Consider the following 20,828-nt stretch of genomic DNA (forward strand, 5'->3'; position numbering starts at 1 on the left):
ACTTCCTTCGTTCTAAACTCAATATGTATTACAGTCACAAAAAATTAATTCATATTGAATGTCATGTTTCTGTAATGAATCGCATAAGGATGTATGAATGATTATTAAATAGATATATTTCGAAATAATAAAATAGGCTCGCAGCTCACTGGATATTCCTTCCTCTCAGTACTGTATCAATATTTGCGAGAATGGATATGTAATAAACTATCAATGGAAATCATTTTCTACGTCGCAGACAGTGGAGTTAAAGGCGACTTGATTAAAAATATGCCCGTTTTAATAATATATATATGTATATGTATATTTTTTTTCTATTACTATTCATTAATTAAAATTTTAAAGTTTTAAATTAAAAAGCTTTGTTAATTTTTATTTAAAATTGCTTTTATATGATAGTGGATATGACAAATTTATTCTATTGATTTAGACATAAAGAAAATTTATTTATCCTTCGCATATTATGAAAGTAATTTAAAACGCAGACACATGTTTGTACTTCGTTATTATAGAGGTTCTTTGAAAGTATTAAAAAAAAAAATTAAGACCAAATACAATTTATGTTTTATTATGACTTTTTCCATATTACATATTCTGTTACTTAAAACATTTTTTCTTAAAAATATTTTCATAGTGCGTTTCATTTTATATTTGTGTGTTATATTAAAAACTGAGAGGAATATTCTGAATATGAAATATGAAGGAATATCGCTGTAAATATTTCTGTTCCAGGTATTTTGCTTACACAAAAATGTTCACCCAATTGTACGGATTCGTATATATTTTTAGTGTTTCATTGGAAATCTGACGAAAACCGTGCACTAGAATTTACAACAAAGCTCGTTTATTCATTTTGAGTACATACCAGCGTGTGTAGCGTTGAAATTTTTAATATGTTATTTTTGTTAATAAAATATATATATATTCTTTATTACTTTTACTATATGAATTGTGATTATATTGAAATATTTGAAGACTATTTCTCTGTACAACGTGACGGCGTTTAAAGAGAAAAAGTTTGTTTTTGAAGAGAAATGACATTTAAAAAATATGCAACATTTGGGTAAATTACAAAAAATATGATTAAGTTGTATGACCGTAACATGCAGTGATTGTGGCCGGCGTTATCGATGGGATCTCCCCTAAGTAGGGCACACCGGGTCCATAGCTCATAATGCAGATTATACCCTTTATGCCCTATACAAGACGTAGCTGTATAGATACATACAACGTGGTTAGTGGCGAATGAAAACCGATCCACTTTGACGACTTTAATAAATAGTTCCTTTGACGCTTCAATACAAAATGAAAAATAGATTTTATCTTTATTTCATGCTATATTTTCTACAATGGGATTATGAGGAGCAATCTATTTGAAAGCCTGCACAGGTATCCCCTGAAGCTTACTTACACTACTAGAGCGCTCTATGAGAATTGAGTTAATATTATTATATTGCTTCATTGAAAGCATTACTTGTATCGCTTTAATGAGACTATATTTTGTTGTATTATTTTTAATACTATAACATTTTTATTTGACCATTGCTTGTCTATTACGTATTACATGCTTGACAATTGGTCTGAAGTCGGCTAGCGTCTTTGCGTTCGACAAGGAAATTCGATTAGGAGAATAATTGACCCGCCTCTCCCTCAGTCAATTTGAAGTGACCACAGAGAAACCTCTCCGTATAAGGGAGTTACTGCTTGGGACATGTGAAGATCAACACTGATTGATTACGTTGATGTAACCGATATGTATAACAAACAACAACGAAATACTTACTTATGTTTATAATAATAAATATATATTGAGTTAAAATTGTTAAATTTAATAATTATATCAATAAATTTGATTGATTTATTAATTGCATTAGATGTTAAGTGATCAAAACATTCATACAGGTGTTTTTGAAGATTTTCGCGTTATAAAGGTAAGTAAATCTATAGCGGAGCAGCATTAGCAGAAGTCGTCGCAACGGCGTGTAGAAGATCAGCACTGCGTGAGGCGTACAACGTAGCAACGACGAGCAACGTAGCGACAGCGCGTCGGAATCGACGGGCAGCGTAGTCGACGGGCTGCGTAGCTGACTAGCAGCGTAGCAGACAGCAGTGTAGCCGACGAGCAGCGTAGCTTACGGGCAGCGTAGCCGTTGATCAAAGGAGCCGACGTTTTCTATAAGATCATCGCAAATTTCTATATTTTTTTTAGGTAAGTTTTTATTAAAATCTAACAATTTAAAAGTAACATTATCATACACAATACACAACATTCTCAAATAAATAAACAAACATCTCTAAAATTATCTACTTTAAAACATATTTTGCTCTGAAAGAAGTTGTATTTATTTGTTAGTGAAAGACTTATTTGGTGTGCCTGTGCTAAGTATGCTGGAAAACCACATAGTCTACTCTCTTTACCGAAGATAATATTAGTTTGGCGAATGAATTCCGGAAAATCTTTATAAAGATGAAAATATAATATTATAGGTTCGGTAAAAAATGTTTCTCTATAGACTACAAACCACATATTTACTCTGTCGTATATATACAAATATATCAACATTTTAAATTAAAAATTCAGCAAACAGTAAATGTACGATATTAAAGTCGGGAAAAGACTATGAAAATATTTACCCAAACAGAATAACTTTGTAGCATAGTGAAAAGTGGTTTTATCTCGTAATACTTATACCACCTATTCGTTACTCCTACCAAGGGCGTCATAGACAGGCTATATTAATCAAAAAACGCATTAAATTTTGTATTTTGTTTCGTTCTACATTGAGTGTAATTTTATAACAACTGACGTACATATACACTAGCTTTTCCACGTGACTCCACCCGCGTGGACATCAGCTGTAGCTCAGAGAGAAATGTATAAAGTGTATTAAAAAAAGACATGTAGTTTCCGCGTTGCAGTGGAATTTTATATATATATATATATATATATATAAAGTTAATTATATCATTATTAACATGGTCGCGATAAAAATATGAAACCATGAAATGTGCCGTTGAGAAATAAAAACTTTTTAACCGTTTTTAAAGTCCGTAATCGGATGTTCTGAAATTGAAACGAATATTTGTTTGCTTTTTCCGTAATACAATATAGCTGAAAAAAAATATATACAACCTTCATGGTAAAATCATACATTTTATCAAAGTTTTATTGTGTACGTATAATGTAAGCACACTAACGAAACAACGTATGTTAGTGTTCATAAAGATTGATGATAAATATCGAACTGAAGGTTTGAGTTCGTCAAAGTTTCCTTTAGTTCGCCGAGACGACAATTCAACAATACTTAGTATAATAGCTAAATAAGTAAATATAATATCGATTGAAAACCTGCAACAGCTTTATTAGTTCTCATGCAATACAACGTTGGCGTGTCGTTTGAGAGGGTGTTGATTTATACATTTAAAATTTATATTGTTACAGATAACAAACAAACAATGTGTACAGACATTTTTATTATATAACACAAGCTATCGATCTCAGTCAATATTTCATTTTAATATACACTGATGGATAGATAGAATTGTCGAATTAGTGATTATTTTTCCTTTATTTGCTTACGTTTCTAACAGACGATCATGAGGTTAGGGATTCGCAAGTATTAATAAAAGTGTATACCAGCTTTAAAACAAAAAATATATCCATATTATTTACTGTAGTCGTTGAGATTGTTTCTTAACTTTCAGTAAATTATTTTAAAGCTGTGACGGCCTAGTGCCATCGCCTGATCCTTGATGCAAGTGATAAGTTGCTCTCGTACGTAATGTTAAATAAAGATTCATTATTATGACATAATCCTACTCACGTACGACACTAGGTGCTACGATTATTCGTGATTGCCTACATGAAACGCAAATACGGCACACGGCCATTATTAATTCTGGCCCTCGCCGCTCGCATAGCAATGAGATATTTCGGCTCCGTCAATCGTTCCAACTAACAATTGATCTTATTAATTTTCACAATCGTCCCCGTTATCCTCTAGCTCTCACGTACTTTCATTAGCTGTTCATTAGTTCTGGCTGTGATTTCATTACGATATTAACAGATTATATGCTTTAGAGATAAATTAAATATTTTATAACGGCCTATTCGGTTATATCGAAATCACTTAGTGATATTAGTTACTTATTTAGTAATAGTAGTGTTTGTTTGCAATCCCATGTTATCAAGTCAATAGCAACATTCGTGAATTCTAAGTAATTATTACTTGTACACATATTGGTTTGTGCGTGTGTTTGACTGTGTGTGTACATAAAACGTTAATTTAGTTCTCATTCAGTTAGTAAATATCGCATCTAGTCAATGGATTATAATCTGGGATAAGTGAGTAATATAATGTTTAATTATTATTTTAATCACAAATATAAATCTGAGAAATCGCATTCTACAATTTAGATATAGCATTGCGTAATGAGTGTGTCTTGTACTGGCTTTAATCACATAAAGTACGGCAACCGTAAGATATTGTGCGGACTATAAACAGCGCGCCTAAAGAGGAATTACTGTATCCCATAACTACGGGTTAACTTAATTATAATCATCATTATTAATAATACAAGGAGAGCCTCATAGATTGTTAGTCTAATGCTCGACATACCGATAACTGCTTCATAGATTTAAGACTATTGTCACATATAGTTCCATGCATTTCTACAGTCTTAATACATTTGTTGTTTGTACATGTAAAAGGTGTCGAGTGTATATTTTTTTTCCGTTAGTACTTGGTTTGATAATATTTTTTTTTAATTCGTTAAAACAGTTCCAAAACTCATGTCATTATAAATAATAAAAACTTTAATAAAATTTTTATATTATTATAAAACAAAACATAACATTTTAATAAAAATGTTCCATTTTATTGTTATAATAAAGCCTTCGATCGTAACAAGTTATTGCCCCGGGAGATGCATGAAATTACATTTTTTACTATCACTTTATTATCGAATTGGTTACGCATTTTGTGGTTGTATGTATGACGTATGTATACAATTAAATAATATATTATTTGACAATTGATCAACAGCCCTCCGCTCCCGGCTTTGCTTGCGCATTTATTGGATAACACTTTTTTTTTATTTAAATGAAACTAATGTATTTTCGGATATACTACGCGGATTTTATTATTTCAAAACTACACTATCCCGACGTTTCGGTTACTTTTCAGCAACCGTGATCACGGTAAAATAATAAAATCCGCGTAGTGTATCCGAAAATACATTAGTTTCATTTAAATGAATAATACTCGCGAAGTCTTAGATCTCATTACACTTTTTTTTTCATTCGCAATATTTCAACCTCGTTTTGTTATATTATAGGATATTATTGAATAACATATTTATTATGTTTCCGATGGGAAACTCCACTTGCAATCATTTACGTTTTAATTAAGTCCCACTGCGATACTTTTAAAGGCTGTATTTAAATATCACGTATAACATTTGCTTCGTATATCATACAGCTAATAAATATGGTCAAAATAATATTTTATTATAATATCAAATTCAAACTTTTCAGATAACGAAAATACAACGAATATCGGGTTTTTAATCTGATAGTGACATCTGTTGCCGAAAAATAAAGTTACATTAAGATTATTACACTCAAGATATAGATGGCACTGTCGTAATATTTTTTTTAGTCCCAGGCGATTCGTATATATTTCTTACTATATATTATACATTTGTTATATTTAAACGTAAAAAATAAACCACGTAATAACTTTTTACACTTTTTTTATCCAACGAAGTCAAACATTAAAACGAATAAATTCAAAAGGTAGACGTAATTATTTCGTTTTTTGTATTAAAATAGCAGCCATTTTATAATTAGAGTCATTTTATACATACATTTCTCGTTATAATAAAGGTTATTAGTATGAAAGTGACAGATTACAACAGAGAGGGTGGAGAACGAAGCAATTGTTGAAGGTGCTCAGCGATTTATTGTTTTTAATAATAACGTGCAGCCGTCACAAAGAGAACAAAAGTCAGCGCGTGGATTGCGTTATGCATGAGTCGTGGATGCGGCAATTAATGTATATAAATATACATCAAGTGTGATTTAATATACACACACGTTCTAGTTACTGTCCGACTTAACCGCTAGCAAAGAAATTTATTTGACTGGTTTTGTGTTCGTAAAAAATATCTTTTTTAATGTAACCTAATTCAAATAAAGGTCGCTGGACACAATAAAAAGTTAAAAGTTCCATTCATAATTTATGTATTAGAAAATATATTAAATAAATAGTGTCAGGAACGTCTGCGATATTACTTCCAATGTCAGGCTTAACGATACCCATTTAGTGTTCTGTAAGCTCATTGTGTGTAGTAGGTATACTTGGTCGGTAATTTACCCAACTAGTGCTTTAGCGACGAGATTAAACCCTTTCTACCCTAGTAAAGAACTCTATACCTCTTCATAAATAGCGTGTTTTTATTACACTTAACATATTATTTCCTCATGAAACTATTTCTTTTATTTTTAATATATATATATTTTATTAGTGTTAATTTTAAAGACACTTAATTAGCGTTACATGATGTATGCGATTTATTTTCGTAGCTCCTCGTCCTGCTCGATGTCCCGTTGAAGCGTACCGTGGTCGCGATATTAACATTCGAACAGCGACCGTCGTTATCATCTGTTAAACATACACAAGCGAATATATATCCTCCATCCGGGTAATACAAATTAAAATCCCTTGCATGTAACTGCACATCCATCTAGTGTGTTTATTGTTGTACGATTTTTAAGGTAAATCTGGGTTGTTCATTCAATTTTTCTTTACATTTATCAAATATTGGCAGGCTTTCAAGAACTTATTGTTATTGTTACAAATATTGCATCGATAAGTCTATATTTATACACGGGCAGACAGACGTATGTGTGGACGCACGCACACCATCACAGATGTTTAGTCAAGAAGGAGTGAGGTGGCTTGATTTGGATCCAGGGAAGGCTCAAACTTTTGCTCTATTAAAGTTCCCGTGGAGTTGTTATATGCTGTAAATATTATAATTTATTAATGGATTTGCATAGTTCCCGCTGTACATACAATGGCGTCTTTAATCTTTGTAAAACCGCGCCGCAAAACAAATCAATTGTGCTCAACAAACACCCGCACAGCTATGAGCATGTGAAATTAAAAGCATCTCAAACGTTCTATTGAGTTTTAGATGTTTTCGGACGTTCTTGTTGTATACATATAGCCTTTATTAGAAACCGATGCGGTTTTTTTCCCCTTTTAACACTTTAAAATGAAAATATAATCCAATATTGTTGCATACGGATTCAACGGAGTGATGCCGGACTGTAATATAAAAAATGTTTCGTTACTTTTCACGTGTATAACGTTTACTACACGACCGTAACTTTTCATCCCGTTTAAGGCTGAGCTTCGTAGTGCAAACAGGTCTTAACCTATTTAGCAAATGAGTCGATGAAAATATGATTGTGGTTCATCTATTTTTTTTTTCCAATCGTCCAACAAGAAAGCGACATTGTTTCGTCTTTACAGGAAAAGGAGCGGATTTGTGGCTCCCTTGCCAGTAATTGAATTATATCATCGATTTTCCATTAAAATGCTTTATGAAATGAAATGTTAAAGTCTAGGTGGGGCTGCTGCGGCGAGCGTTGAGCGTGCTCGCACTTACAGCGGATACTATTTCTAAAGTTATAACTCCACACAGACTTGTTATAGTAATGGCTATATTTGATTAACGACATCCGTATTGTGGCTCTACAATAAACACATTTAAATGTCAAACATTCCCGTTAATTAGCAACCATGCGTTAAATAACATCATTCAAAAATAAATACATTTATAATATTTATATTTAATAAATCTTAATATAATATTTTTAATGACATTTCATTTTATAAACGTGTTACTGTAGTCGTTTCTGAACATCTCTGAACTCAGACCTCGCTGGATCGAAACTCAAGGAAGCAATCTTCTCTTTAATATGAACTCGTAACTCGTAAAATAACACATTTTATAACTTAATACGTATCATATACGGATAAAATACGTTATAACATAAGTATATGAAGTATATTTTTTATCGGTTCTCTCTGAATAATATTTTCGTTTGTCATAGTAACTGTATGATATAACCTCATTACACCTTCAGGATTATTTCAAAGTTATTTGCTGTTAGTGTTTTTAATGTCAATCCTAAATCACAATTATGCAAGCGAATATTAAAGAGGGAACGTCTGTGATCAAAAGTTTTCGAAATGTTAAGTATCTTGCGGTTCATATAGATACGGATTCTATACTTTGAAAGGCTTAACTTTTTTTATTCATTTCATCGGATGTTGCATCGGTTTTAGATTTGATCCTTACAAACGCTCCTCTATGTTTTCTGTTAAGCTGCTGACATATTTCTTTCATTCAGTAAATTCACTAAAACACCCACAGTTTCTATTGAAAATAATCATCAATAATTATTTTTTTTTAAATTCAAATATGTAATATTAAAACGTCAGCAGTTAAAAGTTATTATTTTATATTTATCTTAGTCATGGAAAATATGAATTGTCTAAATACGTTTAAGCTATTTTTTCTTTGCGATATTTTTTTTTCATATTTCCTACACAGGTCAAGCGCTGTTTTAATCTGCAGTCCAAAGCGGTTCACCCGTACTTGCGAGGGGTCGGAAATTATTGTTACAATGAGGGCGTAATAATGTGGAAATGTCTTCATCTCCTGTATCTCGCCTGGTATTCCAGTGCGTAGATTAATTTCATAGTGTAATTTGTGCTCACCATATTACAGTACATTAAGCATTATGTGTCAGATTATTTTCAAATCGGTGTGCTTGTAAAATTAGAGGGATCGGTTTCTGAATTCATTTACCGAGTACCACATTGGACTCTAATCAATAGCACTGAAACGAACTTGATATGTTTGTTTGTGAAACAAAAGAAGATACATATCATTATTAGTTCTTAACCTGCTCTTATAAGTGTAACCAGATAATATTATAACTATATAGATATGTATGAAGAAATATACGTACATCCTTATAACGTACTCGGTTCAGAGACCAGTAGTGTAACATACTATCGACCTACGCTAGGAGCTATTCACTCCACATAAAGGGGCACTTGCGGGAATTGATGTATTTTAAAAATGTTGGTTTTCTACTTGGCTTTACAGGTACAGAATTATTTTGATGATGGTCGTTATCCGTCTTCACTGTGTTGTTATGCTCTCACAATTATTATTTGTCCGTGCCTATTTAATAAACTCCGCTGTCTAGATGTTTGTGTAGTTATTCCTTTTTTTTTTATTCATCTCATACACTTTTATCTTAATAAACGACTCTTTCTCATTATTATGACGTATCACCGTTTTCTGTTAACACATCCGTTAGCGGCACTTTTAAAGTATCTAACAATACGTGGAACACTATAGGGACGTCTTAATATATGCGGACAAATATTTGTTCCCTCAAGTCTCGTGTTCCTTGTCTTTTAATTTGAATTCCTATACATTGTAGGTATGACGTTCTTATATTAACTTTGTTTTCTTTGTAAATTATATCGCAATGAAGATTTTATTTTACACAATACCTACAGCATATAGTGCGCGTTTTAATAATAAAATATATTTTTTTACGTAATAAAGCAATATTCTAATTGGAATTATCTTTATAGACTAGTTCCGGGCGCGGAAATAGTGTTTTATATTATTTCGTCGCTCTTCGTTAATAGTTGAGAGAGTTCAAGGGTGAAATCAAAGTTGTACGAATGAACTTTATAACTCATCAAAAATATTATTAACATTGTATAAGAACACAACGGGTTTCCTAAGCCCGATAACAGATGGCGTTAGTGGTGAACTAATTAAGGCGGAGTGACACTCATAAACATGCTAATTTTCCTATGACTTTTTTATAACTTAATTAATAACGTGCGGCGTACAACGTTTAGGATTTAGACCAGTTTATGCTACAATTTAATTTGATGACCCTCGCGTGACACGACCTGGTTGTCGTCGCGTACTTTTATGGGAGATGTAAAATGAAAAAACATCAGATATTTTATGCCACTGTTTGATTTAGTGTAGTCGTGTTTATTAGAGGTTTACGTTTTACATGATATATAATTATAATTACCTGTCGGCCGTGTCAACACGCATGTCTATATTGTGATATAACATGTGCTCAAACGCGCTTAATGATGGACGCGGAGTCAATGAATACACTACCTCCCGTGTAGAATCTTTATTAAAACATTATTTTTTGTCGCGTTTCAACGGATTGTTGGTTGATCAAAAAAAAATTTACATTATATATTTGACTGTGCACCTACAGTTGTATACTTTTCTTGTAAATAATTATCTTTTCTATGATAAACGAAGTGCAGTTTCAATTTTTTGAGTAGGTAGATGTTATTTTTCCTGCAGAAGCAAGGATTTTAATCGCATATCGCCCACGTAAAGCTACCGTCCAGGCGTAGAATGACGACGTTGATTAGGTTTTCCAGAAATAGTCTATAATAATAATCTATAAGGTCATATTCCGGGTCGATCACTTGGTTGTCGGGGCAACACTGAGATCTCATAACGTTTCCTTTACATCCTTGCAAATGTTTCCGTTCCGTAATTATTGAAACTTTTTTAAGACATCAAACTTTGACCTAACGTCTTCATGTTGATTTGTTCAAGTTCTAGTTCAAATCTACGCAGTTTGTTCAAGGTTTTTAAAACTGAGCGAGTAGGTATTACATTACGAAAAATGTAGCCATCCAACCTTAAAATGACTTTTTTCAAAATCGTATATTTTGTATCATTGCCTATGAACATTAGACCGAAATGTTATAATGGTCGGCTGTTTGAACTTGTAATTTCGTAATAATTTTTTTTCTCTCCAAATTATTGTAACTATTATTTTTCTCGGTGTCTTTTAACAGATGTTAGATACAAGTGAAAGCGTTTTATGTTATAAAAATAAAGTCCAAGTCAGAGAAGAATACTGTCCGAGTACATTGAATGAATCTATCGCAAAAGTTATGGTTTTCGTTTGTCTTAAAAAGTCTTTTTAGGAAATACATACTAAAATATATCTACGTGTTAACTTTAGCATTTCATAAAAAGTTTCTTTTTAAATACTTTTTTTTTTATATAATAATATCTAATGTTCTGTGGTTAGCTATAAAACCTTTTTAGTTCTTAATTTTGGTATATTTTGGCCGACCATATTGGTTATATCAAATTGAGACTAGCGACGTTCTAGAATTATATTTTAAATTTGGAACATACAACGTCATAAAATTATATATACAAATACACCGACACATTTAAATATGTATTTAACATAATAAATTACTTTTCAAACAAGTAATTTCAATTACCACAACATGTAATGTAATTTGGTTCGGTTTTGCTATTTGTTGTTAATATTTAATGAAAATTGACCGAACAAGTATAGTAATGTTATGAATTTTAACCTTAATGTATATTTTATGATATAGTTTAGAAATCGCGATAGCTATTTGCTGTTCGAGTTATAACGGGAATATTTTAATATGCAGTTACGGAATTCTGAAAAAAAAAAAAATTCAATTTCATTTATGATTTCCATCGCACTTTGAAAGTTCGTACCGATTTTCAGGATGGATGGATGGATGATTTTTTTGTTGTAAAAATATATATTTCTGCATCACATCTCGTTGGATTCGTTTGGATTTAAATGACTTCACTATACAACTGGAAGGCTTATAAAAAGGCATATCAGGGTTGTAAATAAAGGGCTTCCGTTTTCAGTAGATAGGTTTAAGATTTCTCTCTCAACATATTTCATTACTTCGATAACTTGGAATTTATTGAACATAAAATATTTTTATTAGATTGAAACTCAAATTTTGCATCGATTTCACAAAAATATTAGATTCCTAGTATAGGAAGAAAGAAAGAAGTATGATTCATATAGAGCCTAGGTACCGTAAACGTAACAATACCCTTACTAAGTGTACGCCAATACTCGTCCCACAACTCCGGTACTCCAATCAAACTAATCATATAAGTATTATTAATTATAAATATACCTACTACCCGTAATAACGTATACGGACGAAAAACTGGAAACTACGTGTTTAGTACTGCGAAAAATTGTGGTAAGGGAAACTGTTTATTTATTAGTTACCAGCCTTGATTTTAATTATGAAAAAGTGCGGGTCTTAAATAACAACATTAGGACGTGGGCAGAAGATTTACACAGCGTAGGAATACCATCATAAGCTTCAGTTGAAGTGAAATAATAGCATTTTCTGCTCATGGGAAATTTGAGACGAATATTTTTGTAAACGAGAATGCAAATGCAAAGTATACATCACGTTCGGTAACTAAACATATCCTTAAATTTATATGAATTTAATAATTAATATTTAATATTTGTAGAAATTTGTGTTTCAATTTTGTTATTTATATATTAAAAAAAAATTTTTTACGCCTGTGAGTTCGTGACAGGTTCTAATTTTAACGTTCCAATGAGTAACGAGTTAGTATCGAGCAATGCCGGGTATATTACGTATGTTATATAAAATCGCTATAAATCTAAAATGAATCCTCGAATCACGTAGGGACTAATATTAGCCTTGCCTCAGAGATATTTTAATAAAACCTTGTTTAAACGTCTAGCTGCAATCTAAACATCGCGTCGGATGATAACATAAAAATTAAATTGTTGTATACGATCTTTAGATATAACTAAATACATAAACGTAAAAATAATATTTACTATTTAAAACCATTCTTATTCAACAGCCATATAGTACGCATATATGATATTTACGAACAAACGAGTGCATTAAAAGTATACCTATTTGGAAGGAAAAGGAATTATCACGTCGGATGTCATTTGCAACCTATTATGCATTTTATTCATATTGTATTGTATTAAATACAATAAATCTCCTTATAAATTGTACTTGGTTATCACTGACCTTTAATGAAACCATAATAACCGAGTTAGTCCTCACTAGCTATTAAATAGGCACGTTAAATAAAATAAGATGAATGTCCGCTTTGAGAATGTTGTGTCGTGATATGATTTGCAGATAAAAATCATATAAAATCTATTTGAAATGTTCTCAATATACACTAATTGTTACGTTATATCAAATGAATAAAATGTACAGTCCGTAATTAATTATTTACAACTGGAAAAGTATCGATATCTGGTGTAAGTGTTTAAAGTATTGGATTGTTTTTTTTAAATTTAATATAAGATCATAGTATCATGTCTAAAGTTTTTGTTACATATATACGAATGCTGAACTAAATGAATATTCGTTTCAAATGGAAAACATAAAAAAAAAACTAGTAAATGTATAAATTAAAAATATGAAAGACTCGATAATGAATCGAATTAATCTTAATCAAAAGAACATATGAACTAATAAAAAATAATCTGATATCTTTCATCGACGATTGTAAGAAAAAAAATGTTAATTAAATGTATCGATAGTTAGAGTGGTAGAGGTCAGAGGAAGGAGAGGCGTGCTCTAGTGTGGTGAGCGACGTAGAGCTATGAGAGCAGGCTGCATGCGCGAGCGCCGCATGGTCGATGGTGACCATGTCGGGTGTGTGCGGGGCGGCCGGCGGGGCTCCGGGTCCGGGCCGCGGGGCTCCCGAGCTCCGGGCTGCGGGCTGCGGGGCTGCGGGCGTGACTGAGGGCGTCGCGCGGCGGCCATTCGCTTGCAGCACGCGCCGCCCCAGGCCCCGCCCGCGCGCCCCGCTGACACACGACGGCGCTCAGTAAGTTGCGAGTCGTCGCCAGCGGTGCATGCCTCGCGCGCTCCACTCGACGACTTGTATTGCAGATGCGAGCTCGTTGCCGCTGAAAGGATGCCGGCCGAGGAGGAACCCGCGGCGATGGACGGCAGGGAGGCCGCCGACGGCTCGCCCCAGCAGTTCTGTCTCAGGTGGAACAACTACCAGACCAATCTGGCCAACTGCTTCGATCAGCTGCTACAGACCGAGTCCTTCGTGGACGTCACGTTGGCCTGCGAGGGTCAGAGCCTGAAGGCGCACAAGGTGGTGCTCTCCGCCTGCAGCCCCTACTTCCAGACTCTGTTCATGGACAACCCTTGCCGCCACCCGATAATAATAATGCGCGACATTAAATATTGCGACTTGAAGGCCGTCGTGGACTTTATGTACCGCGGTGAGATCAACGTGTCCCAGGATCAGATAACGGCACTGCTTAAGGTGGCGGAGATGTTGAAGATCCGGGGGCTGACAGACGTGAGCGGTGAGCACGCCGTGCTGAGGGCGGGCGGTGGAGGAATGGAGGCGCGAGCCGCCAAGAGGCCGGGAAGCCGCGAGGCCGGCTCGCCAGGCGGCGCGGTGGCGGGCAAGACGCGCCGAGCGTCCGGAGACCGGAGCCCGGGGCCTAGCCCGCGCGAGTCCCCCGCCACGACCTCTGACCTGCACGTGCCGCCGGACGCGCCGCCAGCTCTGCACGACGACGTCGACATCCGCCCAGGCATCGCCGAGATGATCCGCGAGGAGGAACGGGTAAGTACATGTGCTACTCGCTTCACTTCAACTCACCTCACCACACCTCATATCACGTCACGTCAAGTCACGGTCATATCCCGACCCGTCCCGAGTCCTCCCGTCCCGTCCCTCGCAAAACTTTTCCCGCCGTCGCTCTTCCCCGCGCCAACGTTTTTGCAAACTTTCCACGTCGAACTTGAATTTTATTAATAATTTTCTTCACATTATTATTTATGTATTGCACTATCTACGTATTTTGATCTGCATCTGTTTACGTTGTTTGGGAATTATTATTTTTAAAACATATTTTGTTTATTATTTTGTCTTATTTCAAGTTTAAACACAGTTCACATTTTTTGTTATTTTTTTTTTTCGTTTTTTTTTGTCCAATAAGTCAAATTTTTAAATAAATATTATAAATTACCTTATTCGTGGTCTGAGACAATGCGGTGGAATCTGTCTTAAAAAGAGGATCATTAAAATTGTTACATAGAGTAATATATTTCCTATTAATTATTAATATATGGAGAAAAAGACTAAGTTTATAAAAGTTTTTGAACCTGGAAGATAACTTTGTGCTACTAATATTTTTTTGAAAATGTATTCTAACGACTGACAATAAGATTCAGGATGCCTTGTTCCAAGGCGCTTTTCGTCTACAAGCAAACGCATGTTTCAGATTTATACATTAAAATTCTCAAATTATCTGGTTTTTTTTTTCGAGACAACTTAATTAAATTTTTAATTATATAATTATATTATTTACTTTTATATTTTGTAAATAATTAAGAAAAAACTTACTACGTACGTACAATTATTGTTATTTAAAAACATTATTTGGTTTGTATGAACATTACATAAATAATAAGAGTGATTTAAAACTACATATCCACATTTAGAATATACGATGGAAGAAAAGCTCAAGAGAATAGATTTCTTGCTAAAATTATAATACGTTTTATAACAAAGGGATAGAGCTCAAAATCGCAAGCAATCCGGCGGATTTCGGTAGCGTCCTTACTTCTACGCTCCGTTGTAACGCATCGCCTATTATAATATATACACGTGGAACATCCGAAATTATCGATATTTGCTATGAAAAAAATTGTCACATCTCTAGCTGGCTGAATTCAAATAAGTATTTGTTTAAAGGGCGACGTCGAGTGTTGTGACTTAAATGTATCGATAACCGGTAATAATAGCATTACGGTAATACCAGGTAATGGTAATTAAAATATATATATTCAAACGATTTCGTTAATTGTTCTCGAGGCGAATGCGCCGGCGGAGCCGTTGCGAACAAAACTGGGTTAGTCCCAACAAAGGGATATTGTTCGACAATTAGCACCGCAATAAGCATAGATAAGTGAGTGTTCGTTTATACTAACATAGCTCATGAAAAAATGTTGCAAACCTTTACAAGTTTTCTATTTTATGATTGCTGTATTGTTGGAAGTTTTACGATCGCATTATGAATACAATAAAATATTATGTTATGCTTTTATTATTCTTAATGTTTTTTGTACGATTTTTGACGAATATTCAAAAATATTGTTCATTTTGATTTACCCGCAGGACCTGCTGTAATTGCGGATATCATATTAATTATTCAGTATAAATAATATATATATTTTTAATATATTCTATTTAATTCAAATAAAAACATTTATAAGTGTACAGACCACAAAAGGGAGACAGGTATTATCTTTATCGATATGTAGCTCATCCCTAAACATATAGCGTGAAAGTCGGAGAAATGTTACGTTCGATTCTGTATTGACTCACACGTTACTTATCAAGAATCGACCGTTTTATTCAGCTTTTTAACAATTTTACAATGAAATCAACAGAACTTTCTCGATCACTGGCCTCCCGGAGCACTTCCGATTACAATATCCGAAAACAGAAACTTAAGGAATTTAACAAAATTTGTCAATATAAAACTTTAATTTCCTTCAACATCAGTGTTACCCAACAAATTGATCCTTATCAGTTTGTGTAGTACGTCAATATATTGTCTTCGGACGCGGTAAAGCGGTATAATGTTCCGTCTCGACTTCGTATTTTCATTATGTATTTCGTTTCCAAGTTAAAGTTAACTATTATAAATATAAACAATAGCTCATTAGTGATGGCTTATAAGCGTGAAGCGGACACGTACGACACATACTAGTTTCAATTAACCCAACTAATTAAAAACTATGAAAATATTGTATTATGGTACTGATTAATTTTATATGTCCGTACACACCGTGTCTGTTCCATTTGTTTTCTTAATGTATATGATCTTTATGATACTAAAGTCGTTTTATTCCCTCGACGGGCTCGGTATCCTGAACAGTCCTTATTATCTGTTACGTCACGACAGAAGTATTCTCCTCTCGCTAATCCGGGCGCACGGTAACCATTTCATGCGTACGTCATACCTCGATTTTTTTATTCCGTGAGTTGATTAATATTAGCTCGTGTAAACTTAATTAGCTTAAACGTGGTGCGGTTTTTATTTCTTTATATGTTATATCAATTGAATTTTCGACACAATAACTATAATAATAGAACCTAATATGCAAGAGCAGCGCGCCACGATATTAATTAGTTTCCTAGATTAAGCGTATGCCCTATTTCTGTATCGTGAATACTAAATACTCTTAGCTCTAAAACAATTGTTCGTTGCTAGTTATGATAACGATAATATCGTTACGCTATGAATCACATTATTTTTACGTGAATTAATCCCCTTGAAATATCATTTTTAATTGTTTTACCGTCTTCCGTCCGTGTGAATTATGCTTAAAAAATATTATACTAACCCTACGCTTATACTATATGTTTCGCTTTTACACGAATCGGGTAGATATCTTTTTTTTTTTTATTAATTGCATCGAACAGACTCTGACACAATATGTTATTTTAAAATAATTCTAAACATTTATTAGACCGAATGCATTTTAAATGATAATTTATATTACGTAATGTCCGTTTTCAAACGGTAGCCTGTTTGAAATTTATTTACGTTCACATTTAATTGGTGATCTATATGTAAAAGGAATTATTTGATTTTCGTATCGGATGATAAATTTGATTTTGAGGTGGAGTGAAATTGAACCGGTTTGTGTGACCTGATGAAAATATAAGGCTTTGCTGAATAGCAATAACATTGTTATTATACATTCTATATTAGATTTCGATATAAATATTACAATTTATATCTCGGGTCATATTACGCTGTAAATTTAGATGTTTTGGACAAAATATTTTATTCTTCTTTTTTTTTATATATGTATTTAAATTAAAGTCAAATAATTTTACCTCATATTTTATATCTATGCAAAAGGTTATAGCTAACTTTCGTTTTCTTTGAAGAAAAGATAAATCCAAGTGAAAGAAGTGACGATAAAGTTAGTCGCGTCCCGTATTATGGCGGCTTCAAGAATTTTAAAAACGAACTTTGTTCGAAGTTGTTTGAATGTTCAGAAGGACAAGGCTCCCCACCTGCCGCGCTGGAACAAATGTTAGAAAATGTATAAGTAACAAATAATTATAATAATACAGGAATTTACTCTCACACATGTGGAAGGGATGACTCCAAACAGTAATCAAGTCTCAGATGAACGACAGAGACAGAGTGACTTATAACTTAAGATAAAAGGTTAAAAATTTTCATAAAATTTTCCAAATTTTCCAAAAACAAAAAAAAAACACGTAGCAGTTCAAACCAACATTGCTTTTTTCTTTTGATAATATCGTTATTTATATTGAGAATACCAATTAATATTTTTATACGCATGAAATTAAAAATATATACGGCGTGTAAAATTGTTGATAGTTATTAAATTAAATTAAATTCATATTTGTTTTGGAATAACTTATTTTACGTTTTCTTTTAATCAAACTATATGTACCTACGCGTATTGATTCGTTTCTCAATACGATTGTTATAATATATAAAAATTAATAAAAATTCTTCGACGGGTTCGACGACCTCAGCAGTGAATTTTCTGACAAGCTGTACAATGAAATTTTCTAATTTAAACTGTACAATTCCTTGGAACTGAAATAGTCTGATGAATTATCTGTTTGATGCTCAGTAGATACGATTGAAGAGATAGGAATTAGAATGGGAGTGTAGGAATTCAATCACTGGACTAATTGGAATCAGCGAACGGAAGAACGGAAGGAAAGAAGATATTTTTGGTGGTCATCAATGAATGACGGGTTCGGGAACTATTCGGTGGTTCGTTTAAATTTATAAAACTGTCGCCGCGATCTCTTGGACATCCCGCATTTCTTGATACAAATTTTTAACCCCGTCTAAAATGAGTTTTAAAGATTTTTAGTGTTCGTTAACATAGCCATTGTCCATAAAATGTGTTATATATCAAATTTGAAAATTGTTAATTGAAAAGTTAAATTTAACTGTTAGTTTATCCCGTCGATTCTTGTTAAAGTTGCAAAAATCTACTAACTGTATTTCAAACTGTTTGCGCGTCTGTTAGCTGGTTCGTTTGCAATTATATTATTTGTGCGAAATAAATAAAAAAAGCAATTCAGATTCGTCCTAGTATTATATCTATATAAACAGACCGCGGACCGACCAAAATAATAAAAAGGAACTTGAATCAAATACCGCCAGTCAATATTACACAATACAGCGACTTATCTCTCCGACAATTTGTTCAAACAAACATCGGTTATACTCCTTTCCAGGCTCATTAAGCCGTGTGCACACGTTATCTGTTTTATAGTTTTAATTTAAAACAACACATAGATAAGAATAGTGCCATTTCACGTGAATTAAGGTTAAGTTCTGTTTGCCGAAGTCTTCTTAACTTGTGACCGCTGCTATATAAACAGCCTTAATCGTTCCGTGCACGTGTTCTCTAAACGGACATCTGGATTTATTTTATTAACATTATACTTAAATACAATTCAATTTTATTCTATATAACATTACTCTTGCAATACTATTAAAGATTATTCGAATCTATTACTTAATATAAGATCAATGTAAACAAAAAATGCACACACACACACACACAACGATAATGTTTTGTTCCGTGCGTGTTATAGTTAGATGTATTAATATATTGATAATATATAATAATAGTTATTTAATTATAGCAATGAATTAAATATTTACATAACAAGATACAACGCAATGAGTCCATGGATTATCTGCAATTATACATAGTTAGATAGTAAAGTTTTTAGACTTTATCTTATCTGGACCAGTCTTTGAATCTCCGCCATGAAAATTAAAATTAAGAAAGACACTCCTTAAAGTATAAGTAAGTAAAGTTAAGTAATCCGTTTGTGTCATTGATATTTGTTAACGAAAATGTGTTGAATTAGCAAACAACAAGGCATTAATTGGTCTGTTGAAACTTATTGAAAGATTGATTATAAATTGTGGAGTAGGAGGCCATTAATTAAGTTAGTCTAATATATTTCAACGTTACAAATGAGTTCCAAAATTCTGTTCCACTTTAAGTACCTTTAAATTGACCACAGATAAAAACATGTGCTACGGACTTGACGTATATGTTTCTTTTTCTCTAAACGAATTATTTATACAATTCTACTTTACGTTTAGTATCAAAGATTTTTTATATCAGAGTAGATACAGTATTTTATAGATGCATCTCGTTTATCAAAATTGACTTCTGATGAGAAGTAAACAAAACAATCGTTTCAAATAAACCATTCCTCTAATGTTAATACGATTTATACCAAATACTAATACTAATAATTGTTTTTATTCCCCTAAATACATTGTTTATTTTTCTTTTCACGATCTGGGTGAAATTGCCTTAATCTTTATCATACAGCCTTAATCCTGATATATTTTGTTGACCTACATATTTAATTTTTTTTTTCAATATGGCAATGATTTTATTATGGAATCAAATCGAAAACATCTGATTAGTTTTATAAACGCTTAGTGCGGTGTCAGTGAACTCCTTGTTTATCTAATACATTACACCTCATGTCTATTCAAATTGACTATGGAGTGATATTTAACTTTAATTTTTTTCCCACACCTATATAATATAAAGACATAATGTAAACACAAAATAAATAAGACGTGTACAATGAATATTCATAAACAAAGATTTGAGTCGTAGTCAAAATTAGCTATACAATGTACATGTTAAGGTGGGGACGATTTTAACAGATATTGTCTTGTATTACATCTGTTACAGACCTATACTTACAGAAGATCTGTTAACTCTTATCCAACTTCGATTCCAACAGACCCTTATGAGACACATTTTGAGTTACTCCTACATAAA

The 20,828-nt window shown here is 33.0% G+C and overlaps 1 protein-coding gene across 4 annotated transcripts in view; it reads left to right on the forward strand.

Moving 5' to 3' along the window:
- Positions 1 to 13,795: 13,795 nt before the first annotated feature.
- LOC116777980 (protein bric-a-brac 1-like) overlaps positions 13,796 to 20,828 on the forward strand; it is a 139,555-nt gene continuing 132,522 nt past the window's right edge. For all 4 annotated transcript variants that reach the window (XM_061526185.1, XM_032671808.2, XM_061526187.1 and 1 more), the window contains exon 1: positions 13,796 to 14,553. In XM_061526185.1, coding sequence (XP_061382169.1) covers positions 13,882 to 14,553 — 672 coding nt within the window. In that variant the 5' untranslated portion in view covers positions 13,796 to 13,881. The remainder of the gene's footprint in view (positions 14,554 to 20,828) is intronic.

Source organism: Danaus plexippus, chromosome Z (genome assembly GCF_018135715.1).
Source record: "Danaus plexippus chromosome Z, MEX_DaPlex, whole genome shotgun sequence".
Taxonomy (NCBI): Eukaryota; Metazoa; Arthropoda; class Insecta; order Lepidoptera; family Nymphalidae; genus Danaus; species Danaus plexippus.